This window comes from Corvus cornix, chromosome 1 (genome assembly GCF_000738735.6).
Source record: "Corvus cornix cornix isolate S_Up_H32 chromosome 1, ASM73873v5, whole genome shotgun sequence".
In the NCBI taxonomy this organism is placed as follows: Eukaryota; Metazoa; Chordata; class Aves; order Passeriformes; family Corvidae; genus Corvus; species Corvus cornix.
The window spans coordinates 28681284-28702441 of NC_046332.1; the positions used below are offsets into that span (position 1 = coordinate 28681284).

General features: G+C 41.3%; 1 protein-coding gene across 25 annotated transcripts in view; it reads left to right on the forward strand.

The window, feature by feature from the left end:
• The window catches only part of LOC104687152 (rap1 GTPase-activating protein 1), a 57625-nt gene that overhangs the window by 10939 nt on the left and 25528 nt on the right, over positions 1 to 21158 (forward strand). For 16 of the 25 annotated variants that reach the window (XM_019283832.2, XM_019283831.2, XM_010396168.3 and 13 more), the window contains 15 exons: positions 3219 to 3266; positions 4376 to 4414; positions 4534 to 4725; positions 9680 to 9783; positions 11866 to 11944; positions 12233 to 12286; positions 12377 to 12460; positions 13008 to 13108; positions 13770 to 13899; positions 14156 to 14311; positions 16535 to 16606; positions 16796 to 16882; positions 17537 to 17671; positions 19052 to 19198; positions 20406 to 20509. In XM_019283832.2, coding sequence (XP_019139377.1) covers positions 3219 to 3266; positions 4376 to 4414; positions 4534 to 4725; positions 9680 to 9783; positions 11866 to 11944; positions 12233 to 12286; positions 12377 to 12460; positions 13008 to 13108; positions 13770 to 13899; positions 14156 to 14311; positions 16535 to 16606; positions 16796 to 16882; positions 17537 to 17671; positions 19052 to 19198; positions 20406 to 20509 — 1532 coding nt within the window. The remainder of the gene's footprint in view (positions 1 to 3218; positions 3267 to 4375; positions 4415 to 4533; positions 4726 to 9679; positions 9784 to 11865; positions 11945 to 12232; positions 12287 to 12376; positions 12461 to 13007; positions 13109 to 13769; positions 13900 to 14155; positions 14312 to 16534; positions 16607 to 16795; positions 16883 to 17536; positions 17672 to 19051; positions 19199 to 20405; positions 20510 to 21158) is intronic. The other 9 variants (XR_005603158.1, XR_005603157.1, XR_005603156.1 and 6 more) reach the window with 4 other exon arrangements.

Below are 21158 nucleotides of genomic sequence, written 5' to 3' on the forward strand. Positions count from 1 at the left end.
ATGAGCTACTGGTCACTTTGTTCTGTGCTTACAGACATAGTGCAGTCACAACAAATACTGTGTTAAGGACACTTAGTAATATGTTGTTCCTGGATTGCTTTGCAGTGCAGGCAATTGGAAAACAAGGAAATTTTATTTCATCCAATAAGCTCAGATATTTCAGATCTTCGTATGTTTGCATAGCCAATGCCTCTTCACTTGACTGCTTTTGTTCACTACCTCTGTTCTGCGTTCTTATGGTTTCTTCATATTCTTTGGTCTTGTTTTCTCACAACTACTTTCATTGTTCTTTTTCCTGTATCCCCTTTTGTATCCAAGTTGCCTATTTTGAACTAGGCTCCCTCAAGGCACTGCTCTTTCCCCATAAAATATGTGCATTATCATGTATTGTTACGCCACGTTGGACCCTGACTCTGGGTCTGGACGCTTTTTTCTCTGTCATTCATTCTTCCATCCTGCTCAGGCCAGGTGTTTCCCCTGTACAAGACCTTGGGAATATGAGATTCCCAGACTGGTGCTGTCTCCAGTAAGCTACCCAGGGAAACAGTGAGGGAAAGCCTTTCCTTAAAGGCAGTGCTGCAAGCCAAACCAAATCCAACCAGAAGGATGTCTCAAGGAGTGGCTGAGACTGCTGCAGTTTATTCCTCTCCGTTTTGAGGAATGACAGTGTCCATGAAGCAGTTGTTCTCCCCATGCTTTGACTCTTCCAACAACTTGTGCTGTAAGTTTCCTGTGGTCCTGGTTAGCCTTTAAAATAAAGCTTTGGACTGTACAGCCCAGGGCTGCATTATTCTTAGCTTAAGCTTCACTCCAGAGGAGAGGTTGGTAGATTTGAACTTACATCTTCTGCTTCCAGGCTACCAGGAGCTTCCTTAACAGTGCAGAGTCATGGAATGTGCTGGTACATTCCTGTACTCTCTATAGAGGCTCTGATACAGAGCTCCTTTACAGCAGCCCAGAAAGTTTTCCCTCAGGCCTTGCTGAGATACTGGTCTCCTACCAGGACCTCCTTTGAAACTGGAAAATTCTTGCCATTATCAGATCTGCCAAAAATGCCAAGGAAGGAGAGAGAAATATTAGAAAATTGCAATTTCCCAATCTCCATTTTCAAGTGCAGAAAGCTCATTGTGCACAGCCAGTGTGTCCCTGTACTTCCCACAGTTTGTTGCTGCTTTGTACCTATGTGTCCCTCCTGTCTCAGTCCTGTTTTGACAGTGCACAGGACTTTCTGTCTGTTTTCCACATCCCTGTTTCAGAACCTGGTCTTCCTTGTGAACCTCAACTCAGAAGGTTGACAACTGAAACTCGAGACCACATCAACAAAACACTCTTTAGCACGTACATTCCATGCACTCGACTTTTTCCACCTTCACAACTTCCCTAAATGCAAAATGGTTACTACCTCTGCAAAATATAAAGATCTCTTGTCACCCTGTTTTCCATCTTAATTTCACAACTCACCACGTCCTAATAGTTGGTTGTTCATTTTGTCAGTGCTGTGTACTGACATCACAATTGAAAACATATATTCTAAAGTTTTGCTATGAAGAGTATTTCCAGCCTGGTATTTGTTTAGTCTCCACTGCTGAAAACACAAAAGAAAAACAATTTTTCTGGGGAGGGAGTGTAACTGTCTCAAAGCTCAGCTTTTGTGGTTTGATCTTGTGACACCCTGTAGATAACATGTGAAGCCTCTTTCTCCTATTATAGCTAAGGAAAATAATTTGGTTTTTTGTTATCTGCTCATTGTTCCTTCCTTGCTTTACTGTGTTTCTATATTTAACCAATTGAAATTTGTTGTTACTGCTATTTTTTGTGATTGAACTCAACCTCAGACTTCTGAAGAATAACCTCATGCATCCACAACTAGTCTCCCTTACCCTGGAGTTTAGCCATACTGGTTTAATTCTGATGTTTTTAAGAGTTTTTTAAAGGTGTTAAGCATTTGTTGTGTACTCAAGGTCTTGCTCTTCATGATTTCGTGAAAGTTTAGGTTTTCTTATGGCTTCTTCTTAGGTTTTTTCAATAAACTTTCTCATTTTCCTAAAACCTTGTTTTTATGTGAAGTAGATGTTGGGTTTCTTTCTTTTTTTTTTTTTTCTTTGTTGCTCCTGCAAAGAGCATCCTGATTATTATGAACCCTCAATAGTAAGGTTGCTTTTGCTCAGTGTTAGTGGTGCTATGCTAGCAGTTTTTGCATCCTGTACAGCTGGAACATTGTCCAAAAGTTTTATTCCTGAGCCTCCTAAGTCTCCACTGTAGAGCTCCTCTGAGATTTACCTATTTTTACCAGAATCTAGTTGACAAGCTAGTTCCACTGTAGAATATGTGCACAGGCATGGCTGTTATCAATCCAATCCTGCTTATTTTCACAACAAAGTCAAGAGCTGCTTATCCTGTCTGGAATCCCTGGTTAGCCACTCCATTAAGCAGTCACTGATGGTATATAGAAATGTAGTCTCAGCATCATGTTCCAGTATGAGAGTTCCAAGATTTAGGTGACAGTAGTTGAATACTCATGTACTGTGTGTAAGAGAAACCTACATTTTAAATCCTGGTCCTCACCTTCCTACCTGATGATGCAAATTCTGCTTCTTACTCTTCTGTCTGTGAGGCTCACTTGGACTATGGCCTGTTGACCCTCATATATTTTGGTCTGGGCCTCTGCTCAGTCTGTGTTGGGGCTCTCTTCACTAAAATTGTCCTATTCTTGTGTGATTCTGCTGCAGAGGTGTGGTGGAAGTGAGCTACTTTGCCGTGGTGAGAAGGCAGAGGATGGAATAGCCTTAAGAAGGAAAATCAAGTCTGGATGCCAACTCCTGATTCAGGAAGAAACTAGGGCAGCCTTTTGCCCTGTTGTACCAACCCACCTCGTAGTCATTCAATTTTTTTTTTTTCCCCCCTTGGGATAGGAAGGAAGGTAGCTAGAAGAGATTAGAGAATCAGTTTGGGAGATTGTTTTTAATATCTGCCAGTTGTCTGCTTTTTAAGAGGTGTAAGCTTGGGGGTAGCTTTTCAGTTTTAATGCCAGATTAGGGGACTGGCCAAGTTCTAGCTTCACTTTTCATTTTTATACCGATCTTCCAACTTCACTTAAAATGGAAGATTTTATAGAGGGACAAAATATGTGTATTGAGGATATGAAGAAGGACACAGAGGGTAAGTGAAACAAACTTGCTAAAATACAGGATTCACTGTCTGTGACTTTATGTTTCCAGGGGAGTCGTCTGGATGAACAAAGGTGTTCCCTTCCAGCTCCTCTCAAGGTCAGGCCAAGTCGTTATTGCCTCTTAAATTGCTGAGAATGGCAGATAATTGCTGACCTGGCTTGCAGTATATTTCATACTGGAATGAACAGGGAGTCTACAAACATCCCAAGAACACTTCTACGCTTGCCGTTTTTATTTTCTTTTTTTTTCCTAGTTGCAGCACAGGAGGGTGAAACTATGTAGATGAAGTAGAATTAACACTTCCCTTTTTCTAATTTAAGTGGTTCCAGTAAGAGTTTGTTATTATTAAAAGTGTTAGTTTTGATTAAGTAGTTTCTTAAATTTATTCAATTTAAGAGCTGTAATAATATTTATAAAAACACATAGTACTTATTTCAGTAGTCCGCTGGATGACTCATAGAGATGCTACTAGAAAGTTGACCTGTTTTGCCCAATATTAAGGCAATAAGGACAGATTCCCATCTTAAATCCTCAATGCTTCCTCTCCATTTCTTCAGTCTCAGCTCAGGCCCACTAACCTTAAAATCAAACTTGACTTTGATCTTGGGATGACGTATAAAAAAGTCACAGAGAGAACTGACATAGCTTTATTCTGACAGAGATAGTCAGTGCTCTTTGTGGTGATGGAGGGAGCATCCAACTGGCAGAAATTGGCTCAGATACTGCTTCTGTTCTCTGAGTCACACCTCAGCATTGCTCGGATGCATACCACAGATCAGCCTTGGAGATGACACAGCCTCAATCTCACTGTAAATAACAGCACTTTTTCTACCATTCCTACTGTCATCCCTGTCTGCAGGACAGCAGCTGTCTAACACTGTGTGGAAGGAAAGGAGAGAGGTTGTCACTCCTAACCACATCCAATTTGTCTATGGTTTGCCTGCTTCCTTCTTTTGCATGCCTATATTCTCTGTAGTTTCAAGGAGGAGGGTGGGTAAAATCTGACTCCTAAATTTATTGTTCTCAAAGTTTTCTATGATAATGCTGAGACCTTGGAAATGTAGTCTGACCTTAAGTCCTAAAATAAAACTCTAAGGTTGACCTAGGGGAGAATGGAAGCTGAGGGCACAGCTTGCACAATCATGAGAGCATAATACTTTAAAAGATGTCACATGTTTTTTGCTAATGGCCTGTTCTGATTTCAGACAGAAGAGGAGTATATTCCTTACCCCAGCATCCATGAGGTAGGTTAGTACTGCTCTCTTCTCTCTCTGTCCTTTGACTTCATTGGTTTTTCAGCTTATTGGCTTTCCAGCTTACAGACTTGTCAGTTTTAATGTTTGTTCTCTGTCCTTCTGAATAGGTATTACAGAAAGGGTGGCCATATCCTCTCATTATCCTTCCCCAGTTTGGGGGCTACTGGATTGAAGGGACCAGCCACAACCTCTCCAGCTTGAGTCCAGCTCTGTCTGAGGTACCCTTTTCCTGGAGTGGTAAAGTGAAACTGGAAAGTGACCCTACAGCCAAGCTGTACCGCAAACATTTTCTGGGAAAGGTAAGGGTGACCTTCAGAGCCTTCTTTGCCCACCCAGCCACAAGGCTGAAATGTTTCTCAGACTTTTTCTGGTGGACTTAAAAATGTCTGCACTGCTGCTACATTTCAGTTCCTTATGATGCCTTGAACTGATGTAAATGAGGTGCACGCTACAATATGGTCTGTGGTGTTTTAAATTGGTCATGTCCCATTGTGAAATGTGCATCATCCTGTGCATTAATAGAAAGATTTGCACAGGACATGCTTTTATTTAGTTAAGAAGGTCTTTTGAGGCTCCTATACAGATACCAACCTTGGGATAACAAGTGGAAAAAAGTGTAATAGTATTGGAAATGGTGTTGTTTTTAGAGGGGACTTCAGCACTGACAGTGCAAGCTCCTCACTAGGAAGCAGAACAGTCCATTTGCCTCCGTGTATCGTCATTACGGAATGTATATGATGAAACTGGACCATGTGTTTTATAGCTGTTGATTTAAGTAAGTTTGGTGCTAAATGTTCCATGACTTTAAAAATTCCAATTTTACACATAGGGAAACAGAGCTAGACTTCATAAAGTGAATGTTAAGTGGCCAGCCATTAAGGTCCATCTGGGCAGGCCTGTTTAGGGATTCGGTTGATTACCAGATTGAATCTCAGGATGATATTAGCCATAAAGAATAAGTGAGAAGAACCCATGATCTTTTCTGAGATTTGGTTCATGGCATAAGGAGGTAAGAAAGCCTGACAAGGATGCTCACGCTGCATCTTATTCGGTGATCTCCCTCAGTGACTGCTCAGTAAGTTCAAAACCAGGAATAGGTGGTGCTTTGCACAGTGCTGGAGACCTGTTCTACAGTATTTGGGCTTTTGTCAGAGTGATCTTCTGTAGCAGATCTTGTTCCGCAGCAGTGGAAAATGATATTAATATGATCTATAAATAATTAGGGGAAAAAAAGAAGCCTTCCTGGAGGTTTCCCCTCAAGACTGACAGATCTGCTGTGTAATTTGTTCATGGACATTTATCCTGTAACCTTCTGGAAGCTTTCAGTATGCCACCTGTAATTATTTTTCTGTCATGGTAAATTTAGGGTTGTACTTGAAGGCTTCCAGAGCCAGATAGGATGATAGCCAAATTTGGATATGATTTTTTCAGTCTGATTGTAGGATTCACTGCTGACCTGGTATCACAAAACAGTTGAGGTTGGGTGGGACCTCTGGGGCTCATCTTGTCCATAGTCCTGCTCAAGGAAGGTCATATCATCACTGTTCCTTCTGAGTTAGATCCAGGACTTCCTCTGTCATCGGGCTTCACATTTGCGAAGTGCCCAACCATCGGTGCCTCAGTACTACAGAAAAACTCTTTCTATGTTCTTCCTTTTCTGGTGTCCAGTGTTTTATTCTTTGCCTTAACTGACATGAATGTGTGTCCATATTCAATTAAACATGCAAGTTTTTGAGCAAGCTACTGTCAGAAAAGAACAAGGTGAACAGGACTCTTGTCACAAAAAACTCTACCCATGATGAGAAAACCTTGCCCATGGTTTAAAAGCTTAGTTAAGGTGAGAGCTCAGTGCTTTTCCGCTAGAAGAGTATTTCTTCAGTGCAGAGAGTTAGTGATAGCAGTGATTTTGATGCTGTGTTGGGTCCTTTTTTTGCTGATAACATGGGAAGATTATTTCAGCAATGTCAGGAAAGGTCTCATGCTTTGAATAATGGCAAACAGTTCTTAGCTGAAGAAGAGTCTGAAAGCATCATGTGGTGGGGGAGGCATAGACAATGGTTTAGGGAATATCCTTTAAGCAAGATGGGAGATCAAAGTATTGTGTGGTACTACAGACTTAATATGCATGTCTCTGTTGTGGGTGTGCATGTGTAGATCGCTCAGACTTGGACAATTCTGTGATACTTTTTGCAGAACATCTTACAGCAGACCCTGTAAAACAAGCACCAAAAAAAGTGCTGGAACATTCAAGCCATAGCTCAGTTCCTTTTCTTTACCTCATGTATTTTATATGATGATTACACAGTAATTACACAGTAATTTAGCCTTTAAGGAAGAAGGCTATAAAACCTTATGTCTTATACTGTGAAAATTATTCAATGTCTATGTTGTTTTTGAAGGCTGCAATGAAGAGAAGTAGCCTGAAGCCGTGAAGGATTTAGTAAAGGTACACCATGGAACTGCCAGTCAAATAAACTTAGGGTGCAGTTTCACAAGCACTTGCAGCTCTCAGTGCTGATGAGAGAAGCTTTCTGCTATGCATTCATATGTGATCATGTATTTCTCCTTTATGCTGTCCTCTCTTTGTGCTGGTTAAAGCTGCTGCAGATGGCAGATGTCTTACTGGCTTTAAAACTTCTTGGGCAAACTGTCAGCATTCCTTGCGTGTTCTGTTAGTCTTTTCCCTTGGCCCATGGAAGATACTTAATTGTTTTAACAGAGATCTATTTGAAATCTAGATCTGGCTTTCAGACTATATTAAATGTTACAGAAACTGCTTCTGGGGCTGAACAAATTTGTACTTAATACATAGGTCATCTCAGCTCCAGGGTATCTTGTCATCACTGACTTGCAGTGTTCAGTATCAACTGTAAAGCCTTTTGATGGTTCCTCTCTAACTCCAGGACAGCTAACAATAAAGGCTGCTGTCCACTGAAGGAATCTGAGTCTGACTTCTGTTGCCTGTGTGTTTTTACAGAGAAAGAAAGTCATAAGGAGTACATTATAGGTTTATTCATCCATACAGTTGCTCAGATCTCAGTTTAAACCCCAGGCTTACATTCAGGATCAAGCTACATAGCCAGAGTGACTTTGACAAAAATTCAGTTATTTTAAGACTTCCACTAATTCTGGTGCCCATTCCACAGTGAGGATTGCACCCATTTGTGCAGCTCTGCCTGGCTATGTCAGCTGCAGAGCTGATAGCCCAGTCTCCAAAGCAACGGAGATCCTTCTCTATCAAATCTGCTGGGGTCTGGCTTAGAAATCTCATCAAAAGGCATCTTGATTTCTGGTCTTTGCAACTCAGTGTTACTTTTAGCTGCAGCTAACCTCAGGCTTTGGTTCCTCTTCTTTTGCTTTGCCGTCTAGTTCTGGTTTTTTGTTGGCATTGTGCTATCTTTTTCCTTTACAGCCTGTCTTGGGCATCCAGCCTGGCATTTGACTTCTTTGGTTTATGAATTTTGATTCTAGACTTCAACTCACTGTGGGACATGGTCTTGCTTTGCTCCTTGAATCTGTCTCTATTCCTCAGCTGCTCTGTCTTTCTGCCCTTGGTTACTGCACCTGATTCTCGTTCACATCCCAAAAATCTGTTAGTATCCTGAAAGTCATGGTCAGGAGAAATAAACTGTCCTTTGTGGCTTCCTTTGATTTCAGCTTTTCTTCCCATGTACTATTATTGACCAGTGTGACAGATCACACTGGACTTCTGTGATTTGAACACTGCAGCTAGAGGCCATATTATTCTGTGTGCATCTTGGCTGCTCTTAGACCTTACCTTTTCCAGACTGTCTCGTTTGATCAGCCATGGAACCTCTTGTCCATAAGTCAGTAACAGGGCAGTTCTGGTGTTGGTTTTTTTCTGTCTCAAAGAGGAGGCGAGGACAATGGCATCTTTAATACTTAAAAAAGTTAGATAGCAACATCTTCACATTTTGGTTTAGGATAGTGACTATAGTCTTACTTATTCCTATTTTTTGTTTCAAGGAGAGGATTGGTTTATGTCTGTTAACTTCAAGTTGGCTGTGTCCACATAGATATCAGAGTATTTCACTAGATGTGTCTTTATTTCTGACAGTGAATCAGAACTATGACTAATACAAAAAATTTAGACAGCAAAAGACAATCTTACCAGTGTGTTGAGAGAGGTTGTGATCTATCAGAGCCAGAGCAGACCTTCTAGGCATATATATATATATGTATATTCTATATATTCTAGGCAAAAGACTGAGGAAGGAGCTGACATTTTTTACCAAATTACACTTTGCTCCCAGTGAGTTCTTCACTAATTTATTGTGCCTGGAGTATTCCTTTCACAGAACATATTCCAAATCGTGCAAGTTTTGACTGTACAACTGAATACAACTTACTGTCCCACTTTCGTGTCATGCATGAGGATGCTTTTCCGTTAGGATGGTGGGAGCGATCAAGGCATTTCTGCACGATTTCACCTAAATAGTATTTTTGTTGTGCTGGAGGTTTCCATTCATATCCTGTGTCAAAAGGCTTTAGCCTTTTGAGGTTAGAGATGATATAGCAATATATATGATATAGCAATATAGAAAATACACTGGAACATGGCTGTATACCCAGGAGAAGTGTATGGCCACAGCCACTTATGTATAGAGACTGTGAAAATGTTTGCAGTATGTTTCATTGTTTGACTGAGTGACAGTGTTCCAGGCACACTCCGCTAAAGCTCGGGCAGTGTTAGTGGCACTGTGGAGAACAGTCTTCATCTGCAAAACCTCTTTGCTTACTGACTGTATCCTTCCTGAGATGTGAGCACTCTTGGAGGTCAACCATATACCATATTGATCCTGCAATCATTACTCTTTAGACAGAAAATTCCCACAGCCACATCCAGCTGAATGTGTGGGAGACACTGCTTAGTCATGCAGAATCTGAATGGATACAGGGAAAGTCCACAAAAGATACGATTTTATTTACAAGAAACTCAGTTTCTTCAAAATGTGTTACTGAATGTTCTAATACTCTTCCTTCTCAGAAGCTCTTCTGATGTTGGACAGGTGGGGAGGAACTGAACTGACTGGATGCACTTTGACTGATATGCTCATGCACTGATGATCAAGTGGTCTGGAAGACAACATATGCACATTTTGAAGCATGCTATTGCTAATTAAATTAAAAATTAGCTAATCTTGAGTGACGGGTTGTACGCAAAAAAAATAACCTGGTGAACTTCTCCAGGAAGTGTGTTGGGAATAATACATTTTGGTTTCCTGTTTGCAGGAGCACCAGAACTTTTACTCCAGTGACATGTCCTTGGGGTACCTAGTACTTTCTGTGAAGTATGAACAGATCGAGAAGCAGGAAAATCTACGCCTGTTGCTGAGGTAACAGTGCCTGTTATTGACGTGCACATAACTTGCGCTTCCTCTGCATAGATGTGGGTGTGAGTTTCATGTCTTTCTTCTGGAGAGAAAAGAAACTGCAAAGAAACCTTTGAGCCCTTTTTCCTTGCCTCCTGCTCCTGAGTTGCTCTCAGCAGTTTCCTTAAGGAAGCTGGTGTGGTGCTTACAGGTGCGCCTTTGTAGTACCTGTGTGAAAAATACCTGTTCTTCCCTCAAATGGAAAGTTTTTGTGTTTATTCTGTGTACTTAAGAGACATGTGAGTACTCTCTAGGAGAATATGGATTGCCTAATGGAGGACAGCCTAGCCCAGGCTTTGTACTTGAGATCACCTTGAAGGTGATCTAGAACATTCCCTAGATTCCCAGGGCAGTCTGTGAAGCCATAACCCTTAGAGAGGGTTTTGAAGAGAGATACTACCTAGAGAGAGCTGCTGAATGAACTAGAAGGAGAACAGAGAAGGATCTTGCATAGGTGAGAGGCTGCTGCAGAGAAGCTTTTTACCACACTACAGTCTGGATGCACTCCCAGTAGGCAATATGCTACTGGAACCAAGTGATGTACAGTTGCCACTGACAAGGATTTGTTCAGGACTGAGGGAAAAAAATGGTTGCAATAGTGACACTGAACCATGCCATAAATCAAATCCCTCCTGATGGGAGAGAATTTTCTAAAAGTCCTTGCAAGGAGTTTCAAAGAATAAACTGAGACTTTTCCTGGAGTTTCAATGCTGCTGGATAGTTGTTTATTAAGTCTTATCTGAGGAACAGAGCCACTAGCGTGGCCCAGGCATAACACAGAGCACAGAAAGCAGGAGAGAAGTCCAATTATCAAGATTTACATGGCCTTTTAAAGATAATTTAACCAATACTTACTAAAAACGTATATTATTTTCACTTTCCTACCAATTATTCAGTAACACGGGCAGGAACTGCAGAATTCTCTATCCAGTCATTCCAAACTACTTTTACTGCACAACATGGAGTAGTAGAAGAAGGAGAAGAAGGTTTAGAGAACAACAACAATCCTCCATGTTGATATTTTTTACTCTTATCTATTTACTACAAAGAGAAGCCCAAAAGCTCTAAATTTTTCACCCTGTGACAATCTTACATAGTAGTCTATCACCTAATTCACACCACTGTATTTTCTAGTTCTTGTCTGACTGTTGGTAATTTTTTCCAAGGTTGGAGGTTAAAACAGTGTTGTTCAGGGGGGTAAGAACCCTTAAAAACAGGCAGAGAAATATTCTCAGCACTCTGGGTTCCTACAGCATAGGAATTAGCTATAAGACAATCACTGGTGGGTTTCCTTGAGTGTCTGCAGAGAATGCTCCAGACTGCCAGCAATAATCTGGGAATAAAGAGAGAGCCTGTTTGTGAGCTGTGCCTGGGAATGTTTATCTTCCTATGTGGAAGACACCAGGAAGGAACAAAAGGGTAGTTATTGCTCTATTAAGATATTTTATTATATGCAGTACTTTTTGCTCAATAGCTTGTTTAGAATGGTCTGAAGAGGCTTTTGATAACCCAATATTTCTTCTTCCTTAGAAAGATTATCTCTCCTTAAATACACATATAAAGAGGAAGGCAGCTTTCTCTGTCAGCTTTCTGGAACAATGCTACACCAGTTTCTACCTCCTATACTCTGCTTTCCTAGGCTGTTTCTAACAGACCTTTTAACAATCTTTCAAGCCTTCATTGATCGTGGGAATCCCTTATTATTCTATGACCATGAATTGTATTTTGATATTTAGATTTCTGTGAGTGAAAATGGTGTGTGTGGGAAAGCAAAATATTTCTTCAAGGTAGACAGGAGTGCAAAGGAGCAAAGAGGCTAAGGGCTCCTGTTTTGTCTTCCTCTGCTCAGCACAACAAGTGCTGGGCAGTAAGAACTGAAAATACTTTGCTTTTCCAGTGATTTTATGCACCAGGGTTGAAATTAACTCTCTGGAATTAACTGCTTTAATGATACTCTGAAGAAATGGCTACTCTTTCTTTAAAGAGCCAGTGTTGCTTGTGTCTCCCTTCAGCCATGTCTCTAATGCCTTTTTTGTTTTGTGTCAGGACTCGTACTGGCACCAAACATGACCTAATTCCCATTTCCTGTCTGAATGAGTTTCCCAATGCTGTTCAGATGGCAAAGGTGAGATTCATGCTTGCCTGTTTGTCTTAAGGCCTCATTCTTCAAGTTACTTTCACCCTTGTCTTCCCATTTCCCTCTTCTTCTACTACTCCCCAGTAGAACTATCATATAGTTCCCTTTTATCCTTCCATTTACCTTCTCTTCTTTCTCTTCTAATTTTACCTCAGAATTTTTGCCTGGAGGGGCTCCTGTCAGATAATTATAAACAGTGCCTACACTCTCATGCCTGCAGCAAGCCAGGGCACATGATAATCACACTTCTGTTTCCCTGTCTCTCTCACTCAACAGCTACTGTGTGAGGATGTGAATGTTGAACGCTTCTTCCCTGTCCTCTATCCCAAGGTACAGTGTTCTGATATGTCTGTATATCACTTTTCCATCAAGCTCTGGCTAATGGCATCCAGTTGATAATTTCTGTTTTCATTACCTCAGGCTTCTCAGCTTATTGTTGCATTTGATGAACATGTCATAAGCAATAACTTCAAATTTGGGGTCATCTACCAGAAACCTGGACAGGTAAGATCCATCAGATCCCATGTTACTTGAGGAAAAATGCAGAGTCAGTTTTCTTAGCTTAAAGAATGTAATGGCAAGGTCTGTACTGCCCAGAAGCAGTGGCCTGGAGGCAGCAGTGTTTGTGCAGTGCTGTGGTTCCTTTGGCATGCCTCTTCCACTTGCAATGTCTGTGGCAGTGTAGGCTTTGTGGATCTCTAAACCCTAAGTCTAACCCTAATGACAGCTTGGGGCTGAGGTGGAAGTCCCCAGCATCATAGGTGGGCCAGGTGAAGGTTGTGGAGGCAGTGATGTTGGTCCAGTGCTGTGCTGCCCTTGGCATGCCTCTTCCACCCCCAGGTCCCTGGAGCTGTAGGCTTTGTGGATCTCTGAGCCCTAACTCTAACCCTCATAGCAGCTTGGGGCTGAGGCAGAGGACTCCAGGACCACGGGTGGCCCAGATTGCAAATGTATTCAAGCAGAGATGTTTGTTGGTTGAACTGCCTATAGAAATTACTGCCTGTTCTTTGTACTCCTTGTGTTTCTTACTACTTCTGCTTTTCTTCTGTAGACAACTGAAGAAGAAGTCTTCAGTAACACAGTAGAGAGTCAGGGTTTCCTGGAGTTCCTGGATTTCCTTGGTGACAAGATTCAGCTGCAGGATTTCCGTGGGTGCGTACCCAGTGCAGCTGGAAAGCCAGATTAAGTTAGGGAACATCATGTGTTCTGAGGCTGGGACTCTTGTTACAGCCCAGCTTCTAGAAAAGTGCTGTCTTCTAAATCCCAGTGCAGGTGAAGAAGCCCCGGATGCTTTTGTCAGCCATCATGTCTGGGAACTAGTTGGAGCTTAGGTCTCTGCTGGTATTTTGATTTAAAGGTCTCCTGGTATCTCAATTTGACCCACAGTATCAGCCAAGAATAATTTTATTTGGCAGTGCAAATACAAGATGGTTTCACGGTGGTATGGGGCAGTATTGTTTCAGGCTCTTTCTGTGGGGCAGCCCATGCCTTCTGTAGTTCTAAGATATGGAGTGTGTTTCTCAGAAGAATGCCAGAGAAAGTAGCTACCTTGAGGATCCCTGGTTTAGCTTCATAGCTTTTAGCAAGCTGGTATGTTCACCAGCACAAACATGGTGCGGCTTCAGTCAGTGCATTGGTTTGGGGAAGATTTGTGCCTCTCTATCACTGATTTCCTAAAAAGTACCTTTGATAGTCCTGTTGTACTAGTTACTGATAGTCTGTCTAGTCCTGATGTACTAGTTACTGATACTGTCTGTCTTCTCTCTGCTCTCTCATTTCTCTGCTGCCTGACCTATGGTGTGGATTTGCTCAGGTTCCGGGGAGGCTTGGATGTTACCAGAGGTCAAACAGGCACCGAGTCAGTCTATACAAATTTCCGGGGGAAGGAGATCATGTTTCATGTGTCCACAAAGCTGCCCTTCACAGAGGGAGATTCCCAGCAGGTATCAGAAGGAGGAGTAAGGATTACAACAGCATGGCTGGGAGAGGAGAGGTGTTTGAAGAAGGACTGCATAGAGGGGAGAATGACTAACTGTATAATGTTGGGAATTATGGCTGGAGTAATGGCAAAAGTAGTGACGAGGGGTTTGGTGGAACAGATGGGTTTGAGATGTTAGGCAGACTGGTGCTTGAGGTCCCAGCTCACTGTTCTGCTCTTTTTCACCTGCCTTCTCTCTTCATTATTTCTTTCCTCTCCAGCTTCAGCGGAAGCGTCACATTGGGAATGACATTGTAGCCATTATTTTCCAGGATGAAAGTACACCTTTTGTCCCTGATATGATTGCTTCTAATTTCCTACATGCTTATGTGGTAGTTCAGCTCACTCATAGCACCACTGGGGACACTCTCTACAAGGTAACCAGGATCAATAGATTAACCTGTACTGATTTTGATCCTTGAAGTGGAAACTGGTTCTTGGGCCTTTGGGAGAGGTGCAGGTTCAGCCAGATCTCTTCCTGATTTCTTGAGTATCTACACCTGAAAGCAGAGTGTAGTTGTACACTTTACAAAGCAGCTGATGAATTTCTGAAGCTTAAGGCTTTGGAATTGAAGCAGAAAGAATTGAGATAAAAAATTTTGTTTACATCAAAGAGCACAAGGCACAATTGATCCCATTTTGGGGGTTGTCTTGCTTACATTATATATATATTAGTCAGGTAAAATTCATGTCTGCATTTCTCGTGCTGCGCAGCACAGTGGTTGCAGCTTGCACTGCCTGAGGCTGCAGGTCAGATACAGCTGGTTGGCCTAACTATGGAATCCAAGCCAGCTACACCTGCTTCTGAGCATTCCAGAACTGATGCCCATCTGACAAGGAAGTGTTACCTGTTAGGGCCCTCCAGCTGAAAGGAGCCCTGCTACAGCCCAAATTAATCATCTGCAGCCTTTGGACACAACTCGTTCTCTGTCTGACATGACTCTGTATGGATATCTGTATAACTTTATGTTCAACTTTCAGTCATGCTGAGAGAGCAGAAAATGTAAAGAAACTTGGATTTGTGATGAATTTTCCATTGTAGAAACATTTTAAGCCAAGCGCTATGTGTTGTATTATGTAGGGATTTGATTTGGTGATGGTGAATCCTTATGCCTTGGAGGTCTACAGGAACACCAAGAATATCAAAATTAGGACAGGATCCCCATCTCCTCTTCCACCAGAGGGTGTTGGTGGTGGAGCAGCCACCTTCCCTTGTTCCCTATGCTTTGGGCAGCTGGTTTGTAGTGAAAGCCTTGTGTTGATCAGGCCATGGGGTTCCATTTCTCCTCATGCTCTCTGTTTTATAGGGCACAAAAATTCAGTGGACTTTTTAATGACAGGAAAATAGCTGGGAAAGCTTGCTATTTGTCATGTGTCTTCCTGCCATTGTTTTCATCTTTGCCTGTCTGCAGTACTTTTTTTTTTATTAGTGTAATAGGACTGCTTCATTCCATGAAGAAGAAATCATCCTAGTAGTCACCCTAGAGTCAATGCAGAGTTTTCTGTAAAGGCTTTTCTAAAGGGGCTTTGACTGATGCTGCCTTGAGAGCATTGTAGTACAGAAAAGATTGCCATCTGGAAGATTTCTTTGCCATCCCTTACTTCCATTTACTTAAGCTTTAGTGCCTACTGTTAAATTGGCATATTAATGGAATTTATTTCACAGAATTTATTTTTGCAATCAGAAAATTAAAAATGCAAAGCAGGATTTTAACTGGCAGATATCTATTAGGAGAGAGATGGAGGCTTTGTAATTAGGGGAGGTGGCCTAAAATATGAGAAATCTGAATTAAATCAAGAGGCTATTTCCTCCTTCTTCTCATTAAACTCACACTTCTCAGTGGCTCTGTGACATTTATTTGTTATTTTGAGGCAGTTGTGGTTGTTATGACATAGTTCCCCCTTGTAGGAAACAACAAATAATGGTCTTGTTTCATCTCAAACATGACAAAAAAAACCCCAGTGAAATATTGTGAAGTACTGGATGTATTTGGTAAGATAGCTACAAACAATTATAGGTAGGTGCTGTGAAGAAACAAGTGGCTGGACTGCTTTTCAGTTATGGCTTTAGACATTGGTATGTCAGGTAGGAGCATGCTAAAAATGAAACAAATGAAACTTACCTCTTCCTGGGAAAATGCTTTTGCCTGTTTACCACCTGTGACTCAGAGAAGCAGTGGCACTGAGATACTCCCCTCAAAGTGCAGTGTATCTCCACCAAGGATTCTCTGTAAAAAAATAGGTCAGTACAAGCAAATTGACAGATTCTTCTAGTGGAGGTTAATCTTGCAGGCTGAATAGGACCATTTTTCTGTTCCTAAATGTACTGCTTATACTAATTATTATTAAAAATAATTTTTTAAAAAGCAGTCAGTTCAGGTTTTTTTTATTGCTCTTACCGTGTGCACATCTAGCTGACTAAATTTCTGGGAGATAAATGAGCAAATCCACTGAGTTCAGGAACAGAGGGGGGATGCACAGGACACTGTATAACATCTCTTTTATATGTAAATTATTTAGGAGGAATCATATATATCATAGTAGTTTGATGGTCTCACTTGTGTTCTGATACTCATTTTTTTTGCCTTATATTATTTCAGGTTTCAGTCACCGCCCGAGATGATGTCCCCTTCTTTGGACCCCCGCTGCCAAATCCAGCCATATTTAAAAAGGTTTGTGTCTCTGGTCGAGTGTTAGATGGCAAGGGATGTGGTGCACGTGCTTGTGTTCTTAGTTGCTATTGTCAGTCTGCTATAGAGGGCTTTGGAGGTCCAAACAGTAGTAAACAGAGCTTTTATAATGTGATATTTTTATTAGTGTTTTCATCTCCAGTTTAGTCTAGTCTTCATCTTGTCTTGTAGAGTACAGAGTTTCGTGAATTCCTTCTGGTCAAGCTCATCAATGCCGAGTACAGCTGCTATCGAGCTGAGAAATTTGCTAAATTAGAGGTGGGTCTAATTCCTGGCTGCTTCCATTAAAAATTATAATTATATACATATATAGTAAATATATTATTATCAGATAAAGAAAACACAGTAAAATTTCTGACTTCTAATTTTGTGTTTTGTTTTGATGAAATGTGATTATATATGTTATGGGATACTTCCTTCATATTTCTTAGCAGGTGTGATAGAATATGAACAGGTAGATTTTAATATAAAGATCTAATCCTCAGGTAAGGATGGGAATATGAAACATACATTTTGCTGGAGGAGATTCTGTATTAGCTGAAATTCAGTATTATGCTACAGGATGCATGCTGGTATCACTGATTTTTTGGTTGAAGGTACCAAAATTCTGTTCCAGACTCTGCTGTTGCCTGATCTAGAAAAAAACATGTCCCTGTTTCATCAGCTCTAAAGAACTGTCCTTTATGCCTTGCTTCAGAATGAGTTTAAAAGGGCTGGGTGTTACTGCAATATATTCTGTAACTATGCAGTTAAAACCACTTCATATTGTTTAAAGTAATTTTCATGGGGTTTTGTTGTTGTCATGGTTAGTCCTTTGGTTTTTTGTTTGTTTGTTGGGGTTTTTTTAAAAAACAGGGAAAAAAATATCTCTGCTCCCAATAAAGGCTGTTCTCATTCCCAATGTTGATGCAGGAAAGAACACGGAGTGCCCTCTTGGAGAGCCTTTTTGAGGAGCTGCAGCTTCGCAGCCGCAGCATGATGGGATTACCTGTAGGGGAGGATGACAAGATAGAGAATGGCAGCGGGGGCTTCCTCGAGAACTTCAAGGTGAGCCTTTCTACAGACCTACAGTGTGGTCCAGAATTCCATACTGGCCCTTAGAAGTCAAACACTTTATGCTTTGTGCTGGTGTCAAGTGTCAGATGTGGTTTTATTCCATGACTTACAGAAAAAGGAGTCAGTGTTTTCAAGAGGAACTGTAATAACTAGGAGCAAGGGGCTTTCAGTTCCTACAGCAGATCTCTTTCAATTCATTTTCATTGTAACTGAAAGAATTGCAGGAGCCACTGAAGGAGTTTCCAAGCTATCTGTGAGCGTACTGTCTAGAGAAACTGATGCTTTAATTACCCTCTAAAAGCCAGAGTTAATTTCCCTTTTTCAGTGTAAATGACATGTTTGGGTTTTTTTTTTGTTGTTGATTTTTTGATAAACTAGGTGACAACTTTCTTTTAAAAGTGATCAAGATGATTGAAATGAGAAAGCAAAGCTTTTGTATGAATTGGGAAACTGAGTTTTGAACTGGTTATGTAGAGAGAATCCTATATCCTCTTTCCTATCTTACCTACTTGCCCTTTTCCACTTCTGTGGCAAGTGCCTTGCCACTTGTTTTATATCATGAGTTATCTGTCTGGAAAGAGAGATGTGTTATAAATAGCATTTCTTTAGATGACTTTATGGCTTTATATGGTGGGCTAATTAGACCACCATAATGGTTAAGGTCTGTAAAACTAACCTGTTTGCGTATAGGTTTGGTAGCTGTGTGCGTAGCTTTGGTCAGGTCTGGGTTGCTTTGGTGAGGGGTATTTTTACACACAAACTGCCTTTGCTGCTAACCATGAATTTTAACCCATCCATGTCTTACACTAACTCCCCCAAAATGTCCTTTTCTGACTTCTAGCAGATGCTGTGATTTGCATGTCATGTACACAGATGACATTTGTAAAAGGCTGGAAGAGGCTGAGTTAAGTCAGAAAATGGCTTTTTCAAATGCTGCAGATTTTGATATGGCTGTTTTCTCCTTGAAACCAAAACTCAAGTTCATATGAGACTGAACCTTACAGCCTTGAACAGGAGTTTGATTTTGTGTTTTATAGCCTGTACTGGATAGGAGTGCTCTAGGTGACACTGGTTTATCCAGTATGTAGGGATACTGGGAGGAATTCTCTATTCATTGCAATAGGAGAAGGGAAGCGAAACTAGAGAATATGCTTGAGGAGGAGCTCTTCCCAGAGCTCCATGAATCAGCTAGGACCAAAACTGGGCAGTATCTAAGGTGCTGCCTTCTAGGAGGTAGGATCTGTGTGGTTCTGGTGTCGGTCTGTCACAACTTCCCACTCAATCTGTGGTGCTTCTCATACTACCCTACCATGTGCTTGTCTCTATGTGTATATCTGTGTTTGTCTGTTTCCCTGCCTCCCTCCTGTTCAGCGGGTGATCAGAGGCCGCAGCCAGAGCCTGGATACCATGGGGATATCCATGAGAAAGCAGCAGCCAGCCACCCTGCCCAGCCGCCCAGCTACAGCTGGCCTTGCCCTCAGCCAGAGTGTCGCCGAGGGCCCTAAGGCCATTGCTGCGGTAAGGTATTCGGGTGGGCTGTAAGAAGAGAACCCGGCATACCTTTGTAACCACTCATACATTTTATTTCTCTTTCCCTATTAGTTTGTCCTCTTGTCCCACTGTGAATCTTTTTGTTGTATCATCCCATTTCACAAGTGGTGACAGCATGTGTTGCAGTCTGTTTTGTCTGTGCCCTTCTCTAGCCCGAGTTCATGTGTAAACTAGAGCTGAGATTGATGCAGACTGGGAGAAGAAAGCCAAACATGGTTCTACATCAGACATCTATCTCTGGATTAGATCCTGTATGGTGCCATGTGTTAAAAAGTGCATGCACTGTGGTTTGGCTGGAATGGTACTGTATTGCCATATGGCAAGAGCTGAGGACGTAAGGACACTAGAACTGTTTCATTTTCTTCGATTTCACCAATCAGACTATTTTCTGTAATATAAACAGGTGCATAAGATATGCAAGGTGCTGTTTTGCTGTAAATAGAATTTGCATGTTGAGGACAAACAGCAGAATTAATAAAGTTTAGGGTGAGAAAAAGAATGAATATTTCTAGTCACTATCAAAGCCTTTCTTATTTGATAGGGATACTAAACATATGTGACCAATGAATTAAAAATCTATAACAGATCTTTCCAGAAGAGGATCCATATTTCTGATATTGAAAATATGGTTACCTTCACCAAAATGCATCCAGCTAGTTGTGATCTCTGCACTAGTGATGTCAATACAGGCAAACTACAAAAAAACCATCTCTGAGTAAGCCAAGAAGGTGCCCTTCAGTGTGAAGGTTTCTTGGTGACAGTTTACTTGGTTGCATGTTTATGTCAATACAACAAAGTCACAGAGTACTAATGACTTGGGTTTGCTGCCTACTTTGCTCCTTTAACTTCTGGTTTTCATTACCTTTCTGGTTCTGCCTCTCCTCTCACCATATGGGGATACCTCCCTTCCCAAGCCCATTTCTCTGCATACTGGCTGTGTTCTGCCTTTGTTTCTTTATATCTCTGTACCGTTCTCACACCACCTTTGTAAGCCCTGGCTGCTCTTGCTTGCTGATAGAAAGTACTCCTTGCACAGGTGGAGCTGAGCTCTTGTATTGCAGAGTAAAGGAGAAGATCTGGATCCAGGTTGCAAACTCTTCTCCTGTGCTTTCAGTTCTCCACAGTTTTTCCTGCCTTGTTCCTCTCCTTTCTGTCACGCTTTCCTTTTTTCTAGTCTTTTGCCTTGCCTGGTAGGAGCCCATCACGTACTCGAGCCAGCCGCTTCCATGGGCGACGGAGTAGTGCCATTGGCATTGAAAACATACAGGAGGAAAAGAGGTATGAGCTGTGGGAAGATGAGACAAAGAGGGTAAAAAATCCAAGAGCAGATGAGAAAAGGAACATAGAAAGGCACATACAGGCAGAAGGGGAGCCATCAGGAAAGAGAACTGAAATGGAAATGGTTGGAATAGGAAGAAAAGGGACTGATTACAGACTGATGGAAAAATGGACAAGTAGCAGAAGCAGACAAAATTAAAAGAGGATGTTTGGAATTGGAGAGAATCAGTACTGGAGGAAGAATGGAGGAAATGGGTGGAGGAACATTGTAAGACACTCCTAAATATTATGCAGTATGATCCAGGACTCTTGAGTTTCCTGTTCTTTACTCACCACTTTTAGAAGAGAGTCAGATGAAAGGCTGGTATTTGGGAAGGGGATGCTTGATAGTTTGTTTGTTTTCATGTTAAAGTATTCAAATAGGCAAAAATTCTGGTAACTTAAAGGATTTTTTAAAAAAAGCTTTAAGTCAAAATGACTAGTGTTTAAGTTAGATCATCTGAGAAATAATTATAACTAATGGATACTATACAGCTTCAAGGAGTGATTTGGCATATTTGACAGAATTATAACCATTCAAAAGTTGTCTACTGGTCACAAAAGATTATTTAGTTAAATTATGAATTTCTCTCAGTTCTAGCTGAGACAC